This window comes from Aristolochia californica, unplaced genomic scaffold, assembly GCF_029961685.1.
Source record: "Aristolochia californica isolate CCGP_79_NKW_82.1479 unplaced genomic scaffold, dmAriCali1.0.hap1 SCAF_7, whole genome shotgun sequence".
Lineage (NCBI taxonomy): Eukaryota > Viridiplantae > Streptophyta > Magnoliopsida > Piperales > Aristolochiaceae > Aristolochia > Aristolochia californica.
The window spans coordinates 465,870-484,716 of record NW_027182268.1 but is presented as its reverse complement, the minus strand read 5'-3'; the positions used below and the strand labels follow the sequence as shown (position 1 = coordinate 484,716).

Below are 18,847 nucleotides of genomic sequence, written 5' to 3'. Positions count from 1 at the left end.
CTGGTTCTCTTCCGCCACCACCGAACTTCTCTGTCCTTTCCCTCCGTTTCTCGTCCATCTCTCAGACGAGGTTCGCAAGGTACTTCTTTTCCCCCGTATTTTATGACTCTAGGGTTGGGTAGGTCCATGTTTTCCTGTAAAAACTTAATTTCGAAACATTCCGTTATTAATTTAGGGGACTCAGTTCGTAATTAAACGGACGAGAAGTTTCCCTGATTTATCACGTTCTTGGGAGGTATGTATTTAAGGTTTTTGTTTGTTTTGTTTCACGTTCTTGATTTACAATAAAGGTGAAGGCAGAATCTCAGTTCGTAATGTATGCTGTACAGGGGACTCGTCTTAGCAGAGAAGTTGGGAGGAGATAACTTATTGGTTTTTGTGGGTCGGAATCGGGTGCGGGGTTTTGGTTGAACGGAGATGCCTAGGTCAGTCTCGCGGTCACCCTCCTACAGGAGGCGGCATTCGCCGTCTCCGGTGAGCCGCAGGTACAGCAAGAGAAGCAGACGGGATCGAAGCCCTTATTCGTATTCTCATAGCAGGTGATAATCGCTTGGATTTCCCTCTGAATGTTCTCAGTTATGGAGTTTCTTATTGCGATTCGTGTAAAGCAAGCGTTGTACTTAATTGGACGTGTTCTTTATTTGCAGCTATAGAGTCTCCTTTTGCCTTTCATTTTTGCATCTCATTGTTTTAGTTCGTAAAACTATCTTTGCTTGTTTTTCCACCTTTGGTGAGATAGCCGTACCACCCCCTTTGGAGCTAGTTATGTCACTAGTCTTTTTCTTGGTTGGAAGAGGAAAAGGTTCTGTTGGCCATTCGAAAAAGAAAGTTCTTTGTTTTTCTTGCCTTTAATATAGATTGTCCATTGTTTTTTTTTTTTTTACAAAATAGAAAAGGCTCAAAAGAGCAAGATTACAAGGAGGGGGAACCGTCCTAAACAATAAGAGATTGTTGGGAGGTTCCAAATTCAGCCATAGAATTGGCTGACCTAGGAATATGATTCCAAGTACAAAAAATGGAAGAAACTATATTTGCAATATATGAAATAATTGGCCAATGCCGCCACGGGGGAGAGGCTGAATTAGAGCACCAACTTATGATCACTTTAGAGTCTCCCTTAATCAATAGCTTCCCTTGAAGTCTGTCTTTGAAAATCTTCAACCCAAGATGAAGAACATTCACCTCCGCAGTGGTAGAATCTGCAATGCCCACAAGCCCAGCAATAGATTGTCCATTGTTGATTATGGAAAATGATATCTTTCTAAAGAAGCTGCTAGAAATCAAAAGTTGTGGAAGAAGGTTACCATTTTTTGAGGTTTATGTTTGCTTATTATTCTGATGAGACCGGCTCTAAAATGGAAACCTTAATTTTCAAAGAAGGCCCCAATGATGCAAAGGGTGTAAGCTTCATGTGCTGTGTTCCTATTTTTTTTTCTTCTGAAACCAGCAAATATAGCTTTTAACTCAAAATGACTTCTTCTACTGGTGATAAAAGCATCACAGGATGTAGCTTTTCAACTGTCCGATAAGACAACCTGATAAATAGGTGTTAAGCATACAAATTTTTATATTTATTTTTTTGAAAATGTTGTGTGACATCCAATTGAAGAATATTAATTTGTTGGATGCTTTGTTTTTTCTTTCAGTTCGGTTCTTGCCTAGCAACCACTTGTCATTGAATTCATAGTCTGCACAATGTTTCTTTGTTGCATGCCCTCAACAGAGAAAGAATTACTCAAAATTGTATCAGTTTAAGAGGCCTGGAGTCACATAGTTTAATGTTTTACTTTTCACTTATTAGTTCATAGTAGCCGCATATTCTCCATATCCTTTTTCTTGATTTTATTTATTTTCATTGTTCCCTCATGTAGTAAGTTCGTTTTATTATTATTATTATTATTATTATTTTGTTTTTTACATTAAAAAAGTTCAACATGATTTCTGCATATAGGGTCTCCTAGGGAGCTGTACACTTGCAATTTACTTGATTTTCAAGTCCTTTATGCAGTCATCAGAGTTTTCTCCTCTGGACATGTTTAATCTTCATAGTAATACCTATCAAGCCAACAAGGCTGAAATTAATTGCTCATTCTAGTGGATGGAAATTAAGCTGAACATAGAAAAGTCCTTTTTAAATACTCAAGCAGCCTTAAAGATTGGCAGTGGAAAAGTTTCTTTGTTAGAGTAATTAAGAAATGTAGGTTGTCCCCATCTACTGTGAAGTAAGCTGATGATGGCTGCTGATGATTATTCTTTGCTTGCACAATTGCGACATTCATAAAAGATGGAGCACAGACAGGTTACTGTAACAAAAATATGAGGTAAATTGTACGTATTATATTGCAACAAAACTAGCATGATCAGTCTACTTGGTCAGGTGATCAGGCATTTTTTTAATATTCCTTGTTTTCACTTTTTAGTGTTTTTCTTACATGATTTTACTTTATTATACAGGCGGAAAAGTCGTTCTATCTCACCAAGACGACGTAAAAGTCGTTCTATCTCACCAAGACGACGTAAAAGTCGTTCTCCAACCCCTAGACGGCGAAAAAGCCGTTCTCCATCACCTAGCAGACATAAGAGACAGAGAAGTAGGAGTATCACAAGATCTCCTATTCAAAAATCTCGCAGTCCAAGTCTTAGTTCAATAGAACGAAAGAATGAAGCTGAAAAGTTGAGAAAGGAAGAAGAAGAAAAGAAAAGGTAAAAGCCACACATTCCCCTGTTTTTTTTCCTGGAAATTATATTGCTAATTTATTTATTCGGTGTCTTTGTGGAGGTGAAAATAAGTTTTGCTTCGTATTTGTGATCATTTATCATAATTGTAAAATGTTTCAATTATAGTTTTAGAAACGCTTTAGAAGAATGGATGTCTAGGTTTCTTCAAAAAAAGAATGGATGTCTAGGAACTTTATATATCTGTTCTGTGATTATGTAGCAGATGCTTTATCCAAAGAGGTGTCTGGGATTCATTTCCTTGTTGTTAGCTCCTTTCCCTTCTCCCTTAGTCACACGGACCTCTGATTCTTATTTTTTAGTCTTCTGCTTTTTTATACAATTGACATTCTTTTTAAAAGAAAGTCTTTTCTTTCTTTTAGGGAGGGTAAATCATTGATACAATAACTTTTGATTTCTTTGGTGTCTCAAGTTATTAAAATATTTTTAAAGTATTTTAGGGTAGATTTAAGTAGTAGAAATGATCTCTATTGTTTTCTGTTGTACTATTATTAATGAATAATCTATCATTATCATTTGATACTATTTTGGAATGCTCTGTAAGCCAAAATAAACCATTTTACTTCATTAGCTGTATGTGTTTAGATTCTATGATCTGTAGGAGCTTGTCCTTAGTGGGGATGCTAGCGGGATGTGTTCCAGAATTTTCTTGAAAGGGATTCATTCTAGGTGAATGTTTGTGACTGGAGTAATTGTTTTACTCCTACTATTTGCAACTGGGAAAAGTCTTGGAGGAGAACTAGATGAATTAATAATTTGTTTCAAAGGGATGTGGGTTTTGTTTACCTTTCGTGGTAGAGCTATTGAAGTGTTACATGTTAAACTGGCAATACTTTAGTTGCAGTATACTTAAGTTTCAAGGAAGTCCTCTCGCTATTGCTGCTAGGGTCACAGTGGCTTCTTTCCTAAATATATTTCATTTGATAGTGTTGTCTAGTGTGTTTATATTGCCTCTTTTCTCATCTGACCTTGCAGTATCTGGTTCCTTTTGTCTTTGAGGTTTTTGGATTCCATTGCATTAAAAAGTATTGACATGCATGATGTAGTCTATTAGGTAAAAGTTATGTTGTCGTGCTTACCCTTTGGGTAGGCAGCTAGATTATTTTATTTTGTTTGCATTTGGGTTTATGTGTTTTTTTTTTTCAGTGGTGATTTTCTTAATAGTGTGTTTGGATAAATCTCATTTCATGTAAAATATGTATCTTAGTAATATTTAGATTCTTAGAAACTAGTCATGTTCTTAAGCATAGTTTTAATGAGTCAATCTCTTTTAGCAATTGGCTACAGTTAGTATCTAGGAAGTAGATTACCAGTTTGGCCGAGAATATCCTTTTTTTTTTTTTATGAGTAACGGTACGTTTCATTAATGCCCAAAAGAAAACACGAAATCAAGGAGAGGGACCTTTACAATGAGGGATTAGAAGGTAACCCCTTCTTTAGCTAGAGAATCAACAACACAATTTTTTTTTTTAATCTAAGGAATGTGAATCCAATTACAGATAATGTCTCTAGATAAATCTTAAATTTCATAAAACATTTGCCAACGGTGCCAAGGGGCATCTTTGAGCCAGTACACCAACTAAGAACAGACTTGGGAGTGACCTTCCACATGAAATCTCCCATGGAATTGATTTATGAAGATCCAAAGTCCATGACAAAGTGCTTGAATCTCAGCGGTTGTGGAATCTGAAGTGCTGAGAGGCTGAACATGAGCATGCTACCATTTGACTTTTTGAAAACACCCCAAACCACGAGGGACCGTGGTTTTCAAGTGAAGAATCATTTAAATTAAGCTTGATATCATCATTTGATTGTGGCTGTCATTCAACCATCGATGGGTGCTGCTTGTGTTAGGTGAGATTTGCAATTTGGATTCGATTGTTTCTAGTGCTTCCTCCCACAAAGTCTCCAAAAATATCAAGTGTAAAAAGCCAAGAAACAATGTTAGCCATTATCCTGTCAGTCACAACTAACCATGTAGAGGAGTACTGCCTGAAACACCGTTAATTCCACTCCCCCAAATGGCCCATAAAACAAATGCTAGAGTTGACTTAAGCATACTTAAACCCAAGAGAGGGAAATGACTGCTAGAACAAAGAGAGACAAAGTCGCTGAAAGGTCTAGGACTGGAAAGAGAAAGGTCAGAGAGAGTGAAGAGATGACTCCTAATGTGCCCCGAATATTTGCAATGTAGAAGTAGGTGATGTATGGTCCCTTCAGTTTGATCACACAACAAGCATGAGTTGCTTGGCAGAATGGATCCACACTTAATAAGATTGTCTCTAGTCAAAGGCTTTCGTTGAAGAGCACTCCAAATGAAGAAATTGACCTTTGGAGCGCTAGAGAGGGACCAAACAATGGCAGCAATATGATCATCGGACTGATGCCTTGCAGTCAACAACTCACAACAAGAGGCTACAGAAGATGCCATTTGCAGAGACTTACCCATTCTTGTAGAGTAGAGAGCAACCCGAGATAGACGCCTGAGATGGAGCCTGCACCACAACCCACCCTTTCAGACAAGGAGTCGAGAGCAGCTTGAGTGACATTGAATCCTAATAGAATGGTCTTATTACAATTAAATTTCTGACCTTAAATCAACTCAAGTATGCTTAGCAAGGCCTTAATATGGAGACTTTCTTCAGTTGTGCCTTTGCCAAAGATGATAGTGTCATCAGTGAATTGAACAATCTGGTTATCCAATCTGCCATCACTAAAGAGAGTCTTAAGCCAGTCCATTTCTCTAGCTAAGTGGAACATATATGTGAGGCCTTCAACAATATTGTTAAACAAAAGAAGGGAGATGGGATTCCCTCGATGAACACCTCTAGTGCCCTTGAAATGGCTGCATGCACTCCTATTGATGATTACCGAATACACTGCTGAAGAAATGCAATTCCGAATCCATCCTCTCCATTTGACTTCAAAGCCCATGTCAAGCAGCGAGGAGTCCATGTAGCTCCAACATACCCTCTCAAATGCCGTCTCAAAGTTAAGCTTCAACATGATCCTCAGGCTTCTACCGCGCTTGAAATAGTCAATAACTTTGTGAACCTCCATTGCTGCATCTAATAAACCTCCCCTTCATAAAAGAGCTTTGTTCCTTGCTGATAATGTGTGATAGAACAGTCTTGAGTCTATTGGCCAAAATCCTGGATTCGATCTTGTAAGAAACCAAGATAAGGCTAATAGGCCTGAAATCTGACACCTTCTCCACATTTTCTTTCTTCGACAACAAGGCAATAAAGGATGCATCAAGATTTCGATAGGTAATCCCATTTTGGTAAAAGTCATCTATCATGCTTTTGACATGTAGGTAGAAATCATTTGCCATGCTTTTGACGTCATCAGCAATGAAATGCCAGACAGATCAGAAAAAAATTCCATTAAATCTAGTAAGACCTGGCACCTTATCCAAAGGCATTTGAGAAATGACAACTTCTATTTCTTCCATGGTGCATATTATTCTAGTCCTACCCGTTGAGCCCCTGTTAAGTGTCTCAGAGGAAGGTGAAGGAGAGCAGGTTCATTGGTACATTTTCCCTTCAATAGGACTGAATAAAAAACTCAAGATTTCATTATTAATAATGATCTATCAAAAGTCATCTCCTCTTCAATTTGAAGGGAGGTGATCGTGTTGGACCAGTGAGGTGCAGAATCATTGTAATGGAAGAAGTGGGAATAGGTATCCCCCTCTTTCAGCCAACGGTATCTGGCCCATTGCTTCCCCTTAATCCTATCGTTGTTAATCAAATTCTGCAATTTTGATGAGACAGCAATTATTTCAGAAAACTAGGGGGGAAATCGTCTACCTTCTTCGAGAAGGTCAAAGAGCCTCAACAAGCAAACGAAGGGCCTCCTTTTGGTAGAGGGAAACATGAGTGGTTTTGGACATGACTGAAGTTTGTTCTTCAAGATTTTCAATTTAATTGGCTACAGCACCACCTTTCGGACCCACAACATCAGCTTCCTTCCACCAACAGTCCATGAGTCTAGAACATTCCTTACCTTGCAACCAAACGTTTTCAAATCGAAAAGATTTCCTATCCCATACACTTGTTTTGGTGTCCAAAAGAATTGGGCAATGATTAGAGACGATTGTCCCCAACAATAGGCTACTTAATTCTTGCACGTTTTATTGTTATCATTTCTTCCCTGCAATCTTTAAGGGGTCTTTGTATCTGTCTTTTTATGATTTTTTTTTTTAAATTTAGGATGTCATCATTATCTACCTAATTAAAAGTTGGCGTGATTCTTTGGTAGGACCACAGTATGTGGATGATAAAAAAGAATAAGATATTTTGGTTGGGAAATTTCCCTCAACTAACATTAGAGAATCTGTAATTTGATAAGTGACAGCAAGTTGCTTAAATGCAGATTTCATCTGGGGAGATTAGTTTTGATGTCTAGTTCACCCATCTCGTTTTATTGTTATTGAGGGTATTATAAAATTAAAACGATGTTATCAGCTTAAGAAGTTTGCTCTGGTATTGCTGATTGCACTGAATGTTACTAATTTTATATTGATATTTAAAATCAATCTGGGCTTATTGGTGTATAGGTCATTTTTTTAATCCATTGTGGTGATTTTAGCTCAGAATTGACATATGACTGCTTTTAAAGTAATCAGACAATCATTTAAAAAAAAAGTAATCAGACAAGTTAGATATATGTGCAGTCTGAACTTCAACTCCTGACTTTCTGGAGTTGAATTTAAACCAGTTGACAAAGATGAGTTCAGAAATCTGAAAAACTTCACACTTTATAGAACCTGTACCAGATAGCTCTAGGGTTGTTTATCCTGTTTATAGGCTTACATCTGTTGAACTGATTCTTCAATTAGACACCTACTGGAATTTAACCCAGGTAATAAAGCTATTAAAATTATGGCTTTATCTCAAAGAAAGCAAAAAAGAAACAAAAAGCAAAATCTTAATCACTTGCAAATTGGAATCTTTTCAGAAAAAAAACTCGCACATTAGAATAAGGTTTACTTGATATGTCAGCATCTATGCCTCCACTTTGGAGCAGTTTTTCCTAATTTGACCATATCTTGTAAATAGATAACAGAATAATGGAACCATGGTATTTTTTTTTTTTTTTAAAAGAAAAGAATCAGAACCGTGGCATTTTCAAAAAAGAAAATAGTGGAGCAGTGGCTCCTGAGATAGCTAATTAAGACCCAAATGGATTCTGAAGCATTGCGGTTATTGCTAAATCACCACAAAAAATCAACTGACAAACTTGACCTTAACTAGTAGGAGCTTTCATCCACACAATTGGATTGTATCTATCACTTGTTGTATCTATCAATTTCCAATTTTAAATTCAGGAAAATTCCTTAGACTTGTTTTTTCTTCTTTGCCAATTCATCTTTTCAATTTAGAATGCATTTTTGGACAGGCTTCTGTTTTCTTAGTTATGGATTTATGGACAGTTTGCAACTTTTTGTAAAGTACAATTTTTTTTTTCTAATTTCTTAGTTTCTCAAGCAGAGCTTTGATTTTAAAAGTATTTTTGAATAAGACAAAGTTTGCACTTGATTTAGATGGACTAAGATTTTAATTTTTTTTTTAATTAAAGAAGGTTTTCTTTCGATGTTACCCTTATAGAGGGGTAACTCTGTTAGAGAGTTGAGAAAAAAAGGGTGTCTTGGCTGGCAAAAGGATCTTAACTTTATCAATAATGATAATAAAATCATCATGTGTCAAATATCGGGTCAAGTAAAATATCTTTTCCTTTTGCCGTCGGATGATGATTTTTTTCTTTGTTTTTGGTTGTTTTTTCTAAAAATTTATTACTCAAAATTTAATGTAATAACTTTTTTTACTTGGGCCACTTACTATAGTAAAATCAAACTCTTGTCTGTTGTAGTTTACTTCAAACTTGAAGCTTTGGCTTCTGTAAAATTGATCATGTACATGGGATGGTTTTGTCAAGTGACGGATATCTGCTGTGTGATGGGCTTCTATTTGTTTTCATATAACGATGAGAAACAGGATTCCATTAAGAAGGCTCCCGGAGGAGGATAAGTACATGATGGGTTTCTTTTTCGAGTGGAAATTAAACGGTTTGTGGCTGTTCAACTGCAAAGTGTTAGCTTCACCAAGGAATTTGAGCCTTACTGTTGTCCTCAAGTAATATCACTATTTTTCACCAAAGATTGTGATGTTAACGTTGATAGGCATTTGCTTATCTGCTTTAATTGACATTAAGAGTTGATGGAATTTTGTGGAGTCTTCTGTTCTGTGTGGACTTTGCCCCTTCTGATTGTGTTTTTCTGCCCCAAATAATTGATAACTCCAATTATCTGTGATTTGAGTAGTTTTATCTTGTGTCAAGACTGTCATTTAATGTGAGTTTGGTGATTAGTTTCAAACCTGCAACAGGTTACTTGACATTCCTCTCCACAGGCTTTTTCTGAAGGGAAGCTCTACTGCTATAGTTCCAACTTGTTATATTTGATGATCCAATTGGGTGCCTGCTTTTTGTCTCTACTGTTCAACAGTTTGAAAACTTCATTTGTTTGGCTCTCAAATCTGTTAGAGGTATGCCTTAAAAGCATAAGCCTGTAAATTTAATCTCTTGATGGATGAAAAGAAAGGATAACAGAAAAGATTTGTTTGCATTGGTCAATGCCGTTGTGCTCAGTAATCTAGCATTGAAGGCCTTTCTGAACACGAGATGTTGCAGTATCTTGCTGAGGTTCATTTATCTGTCTAACTTTAGTTATGATATATTAGGCGTCAAAGGGAAGCAGAACTGAAACTATTGGAAGAGGAAACTGCACGGAGAGTAGAAGAGGCCATACACAAAAAGGTCGAGGAGAGTTTGAACTCTGAGGAGGTCAAACTAGAGATCCAGCGAAGAATAGAGGAAGGTAGGAAGAAGTTACTCGATGATGTGGCTGCTCAACTTGAAAAGGAAAAAGAAACTGCTCTTGCTGAAGCTCGGCGGAAAGAGGTAATCTTCAGATATATTTGATCATAATGTTTTGAAAATTTTGGATCAACTAATCTAATTTGCATCCTCCTCTTCATGCTGCAGATCATATTGTCTTTGATTACCTGAAATTTCCCTGGGAAGTTAAAGATATTAGTTTTATCTCGGACAGCCACTTTTAAACTTTTTTCTTCTCGATTCATGTGCTATAGAGATCTATTACGCAGATGTTTTATATTTCTATTGGTGGTTGACATGACTTTGATATGGGCCACAGGAACAAGCTCGTAAGGAGAGAGAAGAGCTTGATAGAATGCTGGAGGAGAACCGAAGAAGAGTAGAAGAAGCACAAAGGAGAGAGGCTCTAGAGCAGCAACAGAAAGAGGAAGAACGATACCGGGAGTTGGAGCGGCTCCAGCGACAGAAAGAAGAAGCTATGAGAAGGAAGAAATTGGAAGAAGAGGAAGAACGAGCCAAGCAGATGAGGGTGCTGGGTAAGAACAAATCTCGACCTAAAGTTTCCTTTGGACTGGGTCTGAAATGAGAGTAGTTAAAAAAGGGCTGCTGCTGCTTTCATTCTTGGGAAGCAGTATTTGGGTTGTTGTTGGGTTGAATTGTTGGTTGGACGTGCTGGTATGAAATGTATTATGGTTTAAATGTGCAATCTTCTTTTTACTGTCTGCCTATGAATTAATTTGAGAAAGGCCTGTACCTTTAATGGACAATGATGGACAAGATAAGGGAGAAAATACGGTTTTTTTTTTTTTTTTGTTATTATTTCATCTCTCCATGCCCCATGCCACTAAGACTTTTTATTCCTTTGATTAGTCAGGTTGCTTTTGGTACGACTTTTGGGTTTTGCAAAGCAGCTCTTTCATTAAAGACTAGTATTTATAATTCAAAGTGTGTCTGGTTAGCTTTCTGTTTTTAAAGAGGAGAAAGTTTCATTTTCTTTGGTGTAGTTATAAAATGAAGTTGATTCAATTGAAAGGAAAAAGATGAAGATTCATTTGATAAATATAATACCTTGTATAAATGGTTGATAGTTGAGGGGGCCTGTATAATTTATGTGGGATCCACCATCCACCCCATTGTAAATGGTGTACAAAATGAGTTAGTTAACCTATGTGATCATAGAAATTCTTGAGGTTCTAAATTGGTTATGTAATTTTCTTCTTAAGGGTATTTTAGTTATTGATTTTAAATATATATCATCATCAATTACTCAGGTTTAGTTGAGAAAGGTTATCCCTCTTTACCTTCTCCCTCTGTCTAGAGTAGAGATAGAAAGGGAGTGGGGGATGTTAGAGTGGTTCTGTCTACTCTGGTAGGTTGTAGTTTTTGTACGTTGTCTTTTGGGTGTATTAGTTAGCCGTTGTCAGGGAGCCTTTGTAGCTTTTTACACCTAATTTTTTGGGTGTATTCGCTAACCGTTGTTAGAGGAGCATTTGCCGTAACTGTCAAATTAATAAAACAGCTCTTACCCGTTCTAATATTAAGTAAATAAGCTGGTAATAAATCAGCTCTTACCCGTTCTAAATAAAATAGGCATTCCGTAAATATTTTTCATTTTCCCCGGCCTTCTCAGCATTCGGCTGCCTTGCCTAACAATGGGTAATTTGGTAAATATAAAACATTAGCCCAATCCTCACGGCCTCCCCGTCCGTCACCTCCCTCTCCACTGATTCGACTTCTGTTTTCTCCTCAGGTTTCCTCCGCTGTACTCCTGGTATGTTTATTATTTTTTTCTTTTTGAAAATTAGATGCGATTTAGTTCTGGTTATTGTTATTACTTTTCATTGGAGGTTGAAGGGGGTAGCGTGGTCTCCTCCTTCCATCTCCGATTCCTGGATCTGACAGAAACAAAAGAGAAAATCCATAGCATCGAAGAGGAAAAAAGGGGGGCGGGGGCCTTCCCCCGTTCCCCCGTAGGGGAAGGCCCCACCAATCTTTCCCCCTAATCTCGTTTACAGAGACGGAGAGAAGGATCTATGTAAAAAGTGATCAGGAATTACTCTCTGGTCTTCAATCTCTGTTAATGGTGCCTTTTCGTTGTCCAACAATACACTTTGTAATGCATGGGTTTTGTGGCAGCTAAGATGTAGAATTTTTGCTTTTAATGCTTTTCTCTTATGCTTATCTCATGGCATCCAGATGGTAATGTCTACTTCTTGCATCCTCATGGAATTGCTTCTCTTCAATCTCCCATTGTCTATAGTCCATATTTTATTATTATTATTATTATTTTTTTTTTGAGGGGGATGGTGGTGGTGGTGAAATACTCTCAACCCCTTGAAAAAAAGTTCTTATTCACTCTCACGTTCCTGACAATTGCTAAATTAGTCACACCCCTTGCTTTCAAATTTGTTATTCTCCTACTCCATTCAGTTCGTTTGTGATAAACGGTCTAATGGAGGGGTAGAGTGGTTATTTGAATATAACCTAAAATCTTACAAATTAGAGAGGGTCGGAAACCACCTAGGCTGGTGAGGCCCCTAGGTGGTCCACCCCAGAATTTATAAAGGACACAACGTGCTTTTGTGAGTTGAGTAGGTGGGATGATTGAAAGCTTTTGTTTCTGTTTATGAGATTACTGTGGGACAAGAAAGTAACTGGGAGAAGTCTTTTATCTTTGGTTTTAATTTTCCTAGTGGTGATGATGGTGTGGCCAGCTCTCTTTGGTCCCTCATTTCTTCTCTTTCATCCCTCTATTTGGGACTTCCTCTATTCAGAGAAGGTTCAATGATCTTCGTTGTGCAATCTTGGAGAAGATTGAAAAAATTATTGTCATCAAAGAAGGATTAGTCACTTGCTAAGGCTGGTTGATTTACTCTTCTTAATAGACTCTTCAAAGTCTTGCCATTTTCTTTCTTTCAGGCAAGTATTGCAAACAAATTGAAGCCCTTGAATGATAAATTTCTGTGGAGGGCATCTTCAAACTCCACCAGCTAGATACTTGTCATTTGGAAGGAAATCTGTCTCCCTTAAAGTTATGGATGTTTGGGTATTAAGAGGATGTGGATCATGAAAAAAGCCTTTCTTACCAAATGGTTGTGGTGATTCAGTGCTGAAAGGAATTCATTATGGAGATAGGTTGTGATTTCAAAGTATATCCTCAATTAGAATGATTTCTGTTGTTGAAATCATTAGTAAGTTTGCAAGAAGGAAATCTGTCTCCCTTAAAGTTATGGTGGTTTGGGTATTAAGATGACGTGGATCATGAAAAAAGCTTTTCTTACCAAATGGTTGTGGTGATTCATTGCTGAAAGGAATTCATTATGGAGATAGGTTGTGATTTTAAAGTATATCCTCAATTAGAATGATTTCTGTTGTCAAAATCATTAGTAAGTTTGCTAGAAGGAAATCTGTCTCCCTTAAACTTATGGAGGTTTGGGTATGAAGTCATGAAAAAAGCCTTTCTTACCAAATGGTTGTGGTGATTCAGTGCTGAAAGGAATTCATTATGGAGATAGGTTGTGATTTCAAAGTATATCCTCAATTAGAATGATTTCTGTTGTCGAAATCATTAGTAAGTTTGCAAGAAGGAAATCTGTCTCTAATATAAATACATCTTTTAAAAAAAAATAAAAAATAAGGAAATCTGTCTCCCTTAAACTTATGGAGGTTTGGGTATTAAGATGATGTGGATCATGAAAAAGGCCTTTCTTACAAAATGGCTGTGGTGATTCAGTGCTGAAAGGAATTCATTATGGAGATAGGTTGTGATTTCAAAGTATATCCTCAATTAGAGTGATTGGTTTCTGGGTAACAAGCTCATATATAGAGCTTGTTTTTGGATGATGAGTTGCAAACTTACTAATGATTTCGACAAAGTATATCCTCAATTAGAATGATTGGTTTCTCTGTAACAAGCCCATATATAGTGCTTGTCTTTGGATGATGACTTGCAAACTTACTAATGATTTCAAGAATGGAATTCAGTTTTAAGTTAGCTGCAGTTCTAGAGTTTAGTTCTGGTTCGATGGATGGTTTGGTGATTCTAACATTGCTAGTTTCTACTTTAACATGTCTAGACTGTAAGTGACCCTTATGTTTGAGTTGAAGCATCCATGGGAAAAGATATTGGGACCTCAAAAGTGTAGACATTAATGATGATGAGGCTATTGGTGCTAGTCATCTCCTTGATGATTTCTACTTCTGCCAATAAGAGATACAAAAGCTCAATTGGATGTGGAACCAAGGTCATTTTACATTTGGTACATTTTACAGCTCACTGATTTGACTAAATGGGCAAATTTGTCCTTTTTATGTTGATTGGAGACTTTTAGAACCGCATTGATGTATCTTCTTTAACTAGTGTGGGATTAGAGGAAAGATTCTCAGCGTGAAGTTGTTAGAAAGAAGAGGAATGCACTTTGATGGTGGTCTATACAAGTTCTGTTGCATTGAAAAGGAACAACTGCTGTCTTCTTCGTTGTTGTGCATTCTCTTTTAAGGTTTGGGGTTTCTTTTTTCACTGATTTGGAATAGATTTTATTTCCCAGCATCTTTTGATGAGTTTCTTCATTAAAACATTAGTTGGACTCTTCCAAACCTTGGCAAGATTTTTTAGAAAGTTACTCACGCTATTATTCCATGAGTCTTTGGGAAGAAAGGAATCATAGTGTTTTTCTCATAGAGCCTCTTCTGTAGGAGAAATTGTTGGGAAGGCACTTCATTAGTTTTCTGGGTGGGACTTAGAAAAGAGTTTCAAGAGATACTTAGTGCTTTAATTCAAAGAAATTGGTTCCATGCTGCAAGCTGCAAGCTCACATTTTTCATCCTGAGCCCAACATTGATTCTAGGTTCCCTCCAAATTTTGGTGTCATAAGGTTGAACTTTAATGAAAGCTTAAGAAGCCCTCTGGATGTGGTTGTGTTTTTTGAATTTATGAGGGGATAAACTTTTATATTTCAGGGTGTCTAGGTGGTGTTACTGACTCCACTGAAGTGGAGATTAGATCCCTTTTATTTTCATCCTCTGGTCAAAATTACTTCTTGCTCCCCTCCAAATTTTGGAGTCATAGAGTTGAACTTTGACTGAAGCTGAAATGGCCATCTAGATATGTTGATGTTTTTCAGATTCGTGAGAGATACCAGTCTATCTTTTTCAGGCTTTTAGGTGCTACTGTTGACTCCACTGAAGTGGAGCTTAGATTCCTTTTATGTGCCTTGAAGATCGTTAAATCTTGTTCTTGGATTCCCTTGAATTTGAAGGAGATTCTTTGGTTGTTATTAGTTGGTGATGATCTGTGTATGCTGAAATTCAAGATATTTGTACAGAAATCCAAGTGTCATGTTCTCACGCCCTTAAATCATCTTATTGTTTAGCTGATTTTCTTGCAAAAGGACTTGAGGAACAATCTCTTGATATTTGGTGGTTAACTTCTTTGTATTTGTTGTTGTTGATGGGCTTTAGACCTTGTATGCAATTTTCTGTCTTTCCTATCTTCTTAATGGAAATTTATATCTTTCAAAAAAAAAAAAAAAAAGGAAACGAACTGATGAACATAAAATGCACCATGCAGTTATCTGTTACCCTAGGAAGGGATAGTTTGTAATAGATCCTGTCTGTTGTTTTTGTCATCCTTTTAACATACTTATGCTTTCTGCCACTAAAATCAAAATATTTATTGTTGCAAATGCATGATTTTAAATAGTGGTCCTAGCTTTAGCATGTCTTTCTTTTATGAGTGACATTATATGGGGTGTGAGATCACATTGGCAGCCTGTCTTCTCATTGAGGGAGTGAGTCCTATTGTGAAGTGATTCTTTTGTTTGTTGTCTTCACCACCTTTTTAACATTATTATGCTTTTCGCCATTTAATTAAATACTTTTAATTTCCAATGGCATCATTTTGCGTATATGTCCTATCTGCTGAATGCTTTCCTGTTATAGCATTAAATGGTGTGTTTGCAGATTTAGGTTACCTGCCTTCTCATTAGGCCTGATGGAGGAGGTCCATGGCCAAAGGATTGTGTGTTTGATCCCATTTAATTTTGATCATTATCAAGGTGAAAGCACCTATTTATGTGTACAATTTTCACTGCTTCCTCTTTTAGAGGCCTCCACTTATTATTGTGTGCATGGGAGATCCTCACATCTGTGGCAACGATTGATTAAATAGGTCTTCCCTTTACAAATGGAAACTTTTCAACAAAGTGATGTTACTGTCATATTGGTGCCAACAGTTCAAGTTTCCAGTTTCGGACATTACACTCTGATGGATTTGTGTATGGTCTGGTTCTATGTTAGCGTCTTATTATGTAACCATTAAATGAGAGCACCTTTTAGACATTTGCAAAACTCAAGTTGCTTGTTTTGGTGACTCGTTTTCTTTGCCTCTTTCTGTCAGGGAGGATCTTCTTTAGCTTTCCTCATTCTTTTTTATGCCAATAGAATGTTACTTAGGGCAAAGGTTGTTATTTGATTGTGATTTGATATAGGGTTAAAACTAGGCTCGTGTTTGTTGGATTAGTTTGTTGTCCATACATTATTATTTTTTTTGAATGAAGATGCATAAGCTATTAAAAGAGTAAAGAGTACAATACGTGGCTAAAAAGGGTTGTCCATACATTATTACTGGACATTTGGGAAATTTTGTGCTAGTACATAAATTTTTTAGCTTGCATGTTGTATTCCATGGTGGGGTGTAGAGCCTGAATGACAGTCAATAAGATTTCTTGTCTTTTTTCCGGAAGAGTAATGCACCAGTATGGCTTCATGTGTTAAGGATTGACTTGTGTTTATATTTCTGCATCTATGATATACTGTTATAGTGTAAATTGGCTTTGCATGCATTGATGAACAGATCAGTTTATTTAATGACTGTGTTGGTTGATTAATTTGGTTCTATTTTATCAAATTGTCGTAGGCATCCATGAAGAACCTTCTGTACTTGTCAAGAACTGTGGCAGTCTGTCGCCGCATTCACAATGTAGATCCTGTTTACAGATCATTCAGCACCCAAGCTGCAACTACAGCAGGCACTCCACAGCCAACACCACCCCCCCCTCCTGAGAAAACCCACTTTGGAGGCCTCAAAGATGAGGACCGGATTTTTACTAACCTGTATGGCTTGCATGACCCCTTCATTAAAGGAGCCATGAAGAGGGGTGACTGGTATCGGACCAAAGATTTAGTCTTGAAAGGTACTGATTGGATTGTCAATGAGATGAAAAAATCAGGCCTTCGTGGTCGTGGTGGTGCTGGTTTTCCATCTGGTCTTAAGTGGTCATTTATGCCAAAAGTATCTGATGGTCGCCCTTCCTATCTTGTGGTAAATGCTGATGAGAGTGAACCTGGAACATGTAAAGACAGAGAAATTATGCGCCATGATCCACACAAACTGCTGGAAGGGTGTCTAATTGCTGGTGTTGGTATGAGGGCCACTGCGGCCTACATCTACATAAGGGGTGAATATGTCAATGAGCGACTGGCGCTTGAAAAGGCCAGAAAAGAAGCTTACAAGGCTGGCTTCCTAGGAAAGAATGCATGTGGCTCTGGTTATGACTTTGATGTGCATATCCATTATGGTGCTGGGGCTTACATTTGTGGGGAGGAGACTGCACTACTGGAGAGTCTTGAGGGGAAACAAGGGAAACCAAGACTGAAGCCTCCTTTTCCAGCAAATTCAGGATTGTATGGCTGCCCTACGACTGTCACTAATGTAGAGACTGTTGCCGTGTCTCCAACCATCTTAAGGCGTGGCCCAGAGTGGTTTGCAAGCTTTGGTCGAAAGAACAATTCAGGCACTAAATTATTCTGTGTGTCAGGCCATGTGAATAAACCATGCACAGTGGAAGAGGAGATGAGTATTCCATTGAAGGAGTTGATAGAACGGCACTGTGGTGGAGTTAGAGGTGGGTGGGATAATTTACTGGCAGTTATTCCAGGAGGTTCATCTGTCCCTCTAATTCCCAAAGACATATGTGACGATGTATTGATGGATTACGATGCACTCAAGGCAGTTCAATCTGGACTGGGGACAGCAGCAGTAATAGTGATGGACAAATCCACTGATGTGGTAGATGCGATTGCAAGGCTTTCGTACTTCTACAAGCATGAGAGCTGTGGTCAGTGCACACCATGCAGAGAGGGAACAGGGTGGCTTTGGATGATTATGGAGAGATTGAAGGTTGGTAATGCAAAGCTGGAAGAGATTGACATGCTTCAGGAGGTTACTAAGCAGATTGAGGGGCATACAATTTGTGCCTTGGGTGATGCTGCTGCTTGGCCTGTACAAGGGCTTATTAGGCATTGCAGACCAGAGTTGGAGAGGAGAATCCGGGATAGGGCTGAGAGAGAGCTACTGGAGACTGCGGCATCTGCTTAGAAAGATGTCTGTACCCAGGTGGTTTTCTTCGTTTAAACATTTCAAAGAAATTATAGCTGTGGGTTGCATTGCTTTTCAGATGATAGAATTAGTTTCGTATCTCCTGTTGTGATGAATGTCTGTGGTCTTTGAAAACTTTCAGTATACTGAGTTAAATTGCTACATTTTTCATTACCATTGGCTACTCAATAAGTTGGATGAAGTGCCTCGGTGATTTTGTAATTGTAAGTAGCACTTGTTGGACTCTATATTGTCAGTCTCTTGGACATATTAGCAGACAAGGGTTGCTTGTGATCTATACTACAAAGGGAAATCCATTGTAGTATTTGAGTCAATTGGCATTTGTAAATTCATGCTTACTAGACCCACCCCTGTCAGTGTATCTCTTTTGAGTCATTAGCTATTTATTTATGTGATATAAGAACTTATTGTGGATTATACTATACCAGCATTTGTTATATATGATCTAATATTTAGTTGTGAAACTGTTTTTTTATGCCAGGAGATGTAATGCTGCAAGGTTGATATTGTGGAATAAAAGGGTTGAAGAAACTCCATGTTTTGGCAAGGAAAACTCACTCATCTCCTCTTTTTGTATTTTTTAGGTAGTGATTCTCCTCTTAGACCGAATGTTGAACTGATTGAATTTTTACCTGCATCTTCATTTTGGATGTCTGTAAAACCCATAAGTTAACTTTAAACTCCAATACAAGACAGACAAGTTATGTCTGTAAAACCCATAAGTTAACTTTAAACTCCAATACAAGACAGACAAGTTCATATTCTCCCTTGTGGAAGTGGAAATTCATTGGTACAGATGATATGCAATTTGCT

At 37.6% G+C, this 18,847-nt stretch overlaps 2 protein-coding genes across 5 annotated transcripts; both read left to right on the top strand.

Moving 5' to 3' along the window:
• On the top strand, window positions 1-10,477 carry LOC137937028 (uncharacterized protein At1g10890-like). Of its 3 annotated transcripts, XM_068782044.1 has the most exons (6): window positions 20-79; window positions 176-235; window positions 330-539; window positions 2,455-2,703; window positions 9,480-9,699; window positions 9,956-10,477. In XM_068782044.1, the coding sequence occupies exons 3-6, from the start codon at window positions 418-420 to the stop codon at window positions 10,220-10,222; spliced, it is 858 nt and encodes a 285-aa protein (XP_068638145.1). In that variant the 5' UTR covers window positions 20-79; window positions 176-235; window positions 330-417; the 3' UTR covers window positions 10,223-10,477. The 3 variants fall into 3 exon arrangements, with proteins under 3 accessions (XP_068638146.1, XP_068638145.1, XP_068638147.1); XM_068782045.1 differs by lacking the exon at window positions 176-235 and having other exon boundaries at window positions 1-79; XM_068782046.1 differs by lacking the exons at window positions 20-79; window positions 176-235; window positions 330-539 and adding an exon at window positions 567-2,321.
• An 820-nt stretch (window positions 10,478-11,297) lies between these two features.
• On the top strand, window positions 11,298-18,847 carry LOC137937068 (NADH dehydrogenase [ubiquinone] flavoprotein 1, mitochondrial). Of its 2 annotated transcripts, none has more exons than XM_068782107.1 (3): window positions 11,298-11,407; window positions 16,553-18,031; window positions 18,516-18,846. In XM_068782107.1, exon 2 carries the CDS (start codon window positions 16,559-16,561, stop codon window positions 18,011-18,013), a length of 1,455 nt encoding a protein of 484 aa, XP_068638208.1. In that variant the 5' UTR covers window positions 11,298-11,407; window positions 16,553-16,558; the 3' UTR covers window positions 18,014-18,031; window positions 18,516-18,846. The 2 variants fall into 2 exon arrangements, with proteins under 2 accessions (XP_068638208.1, XP_068638207.1); XM_068782106.1 differs by lacking the exon at window positions 11,298-11,407 and adding an exon at window positions 11,562-11,719 and having other exon boundaries at window positions 18,516-18,847.

Coding starts and splice junctions, on each gene's coding strand:
- LOC137937028 (XM_068782045.1), top strand. CDS start 418: ATGCCTAGGTCAGTCTCGCGGTCACCCTCCTACAGGAGGCGGCATTCG. Junction 2,704..9,479: donor GAAGAAGAAGAAAAGAAAAG/GTAAAAGCCACA, acceptor ATGATATATTAG/GCGTCAAAGGGAAGCAGAAC. Junction 9,700..9,955: donor CTGAAGCTCGGCGGAAAGAG/GTAATCTTCAGA, acceptor TATGGGCCACAG/GAACAAGCTCGTAAGGAGAG.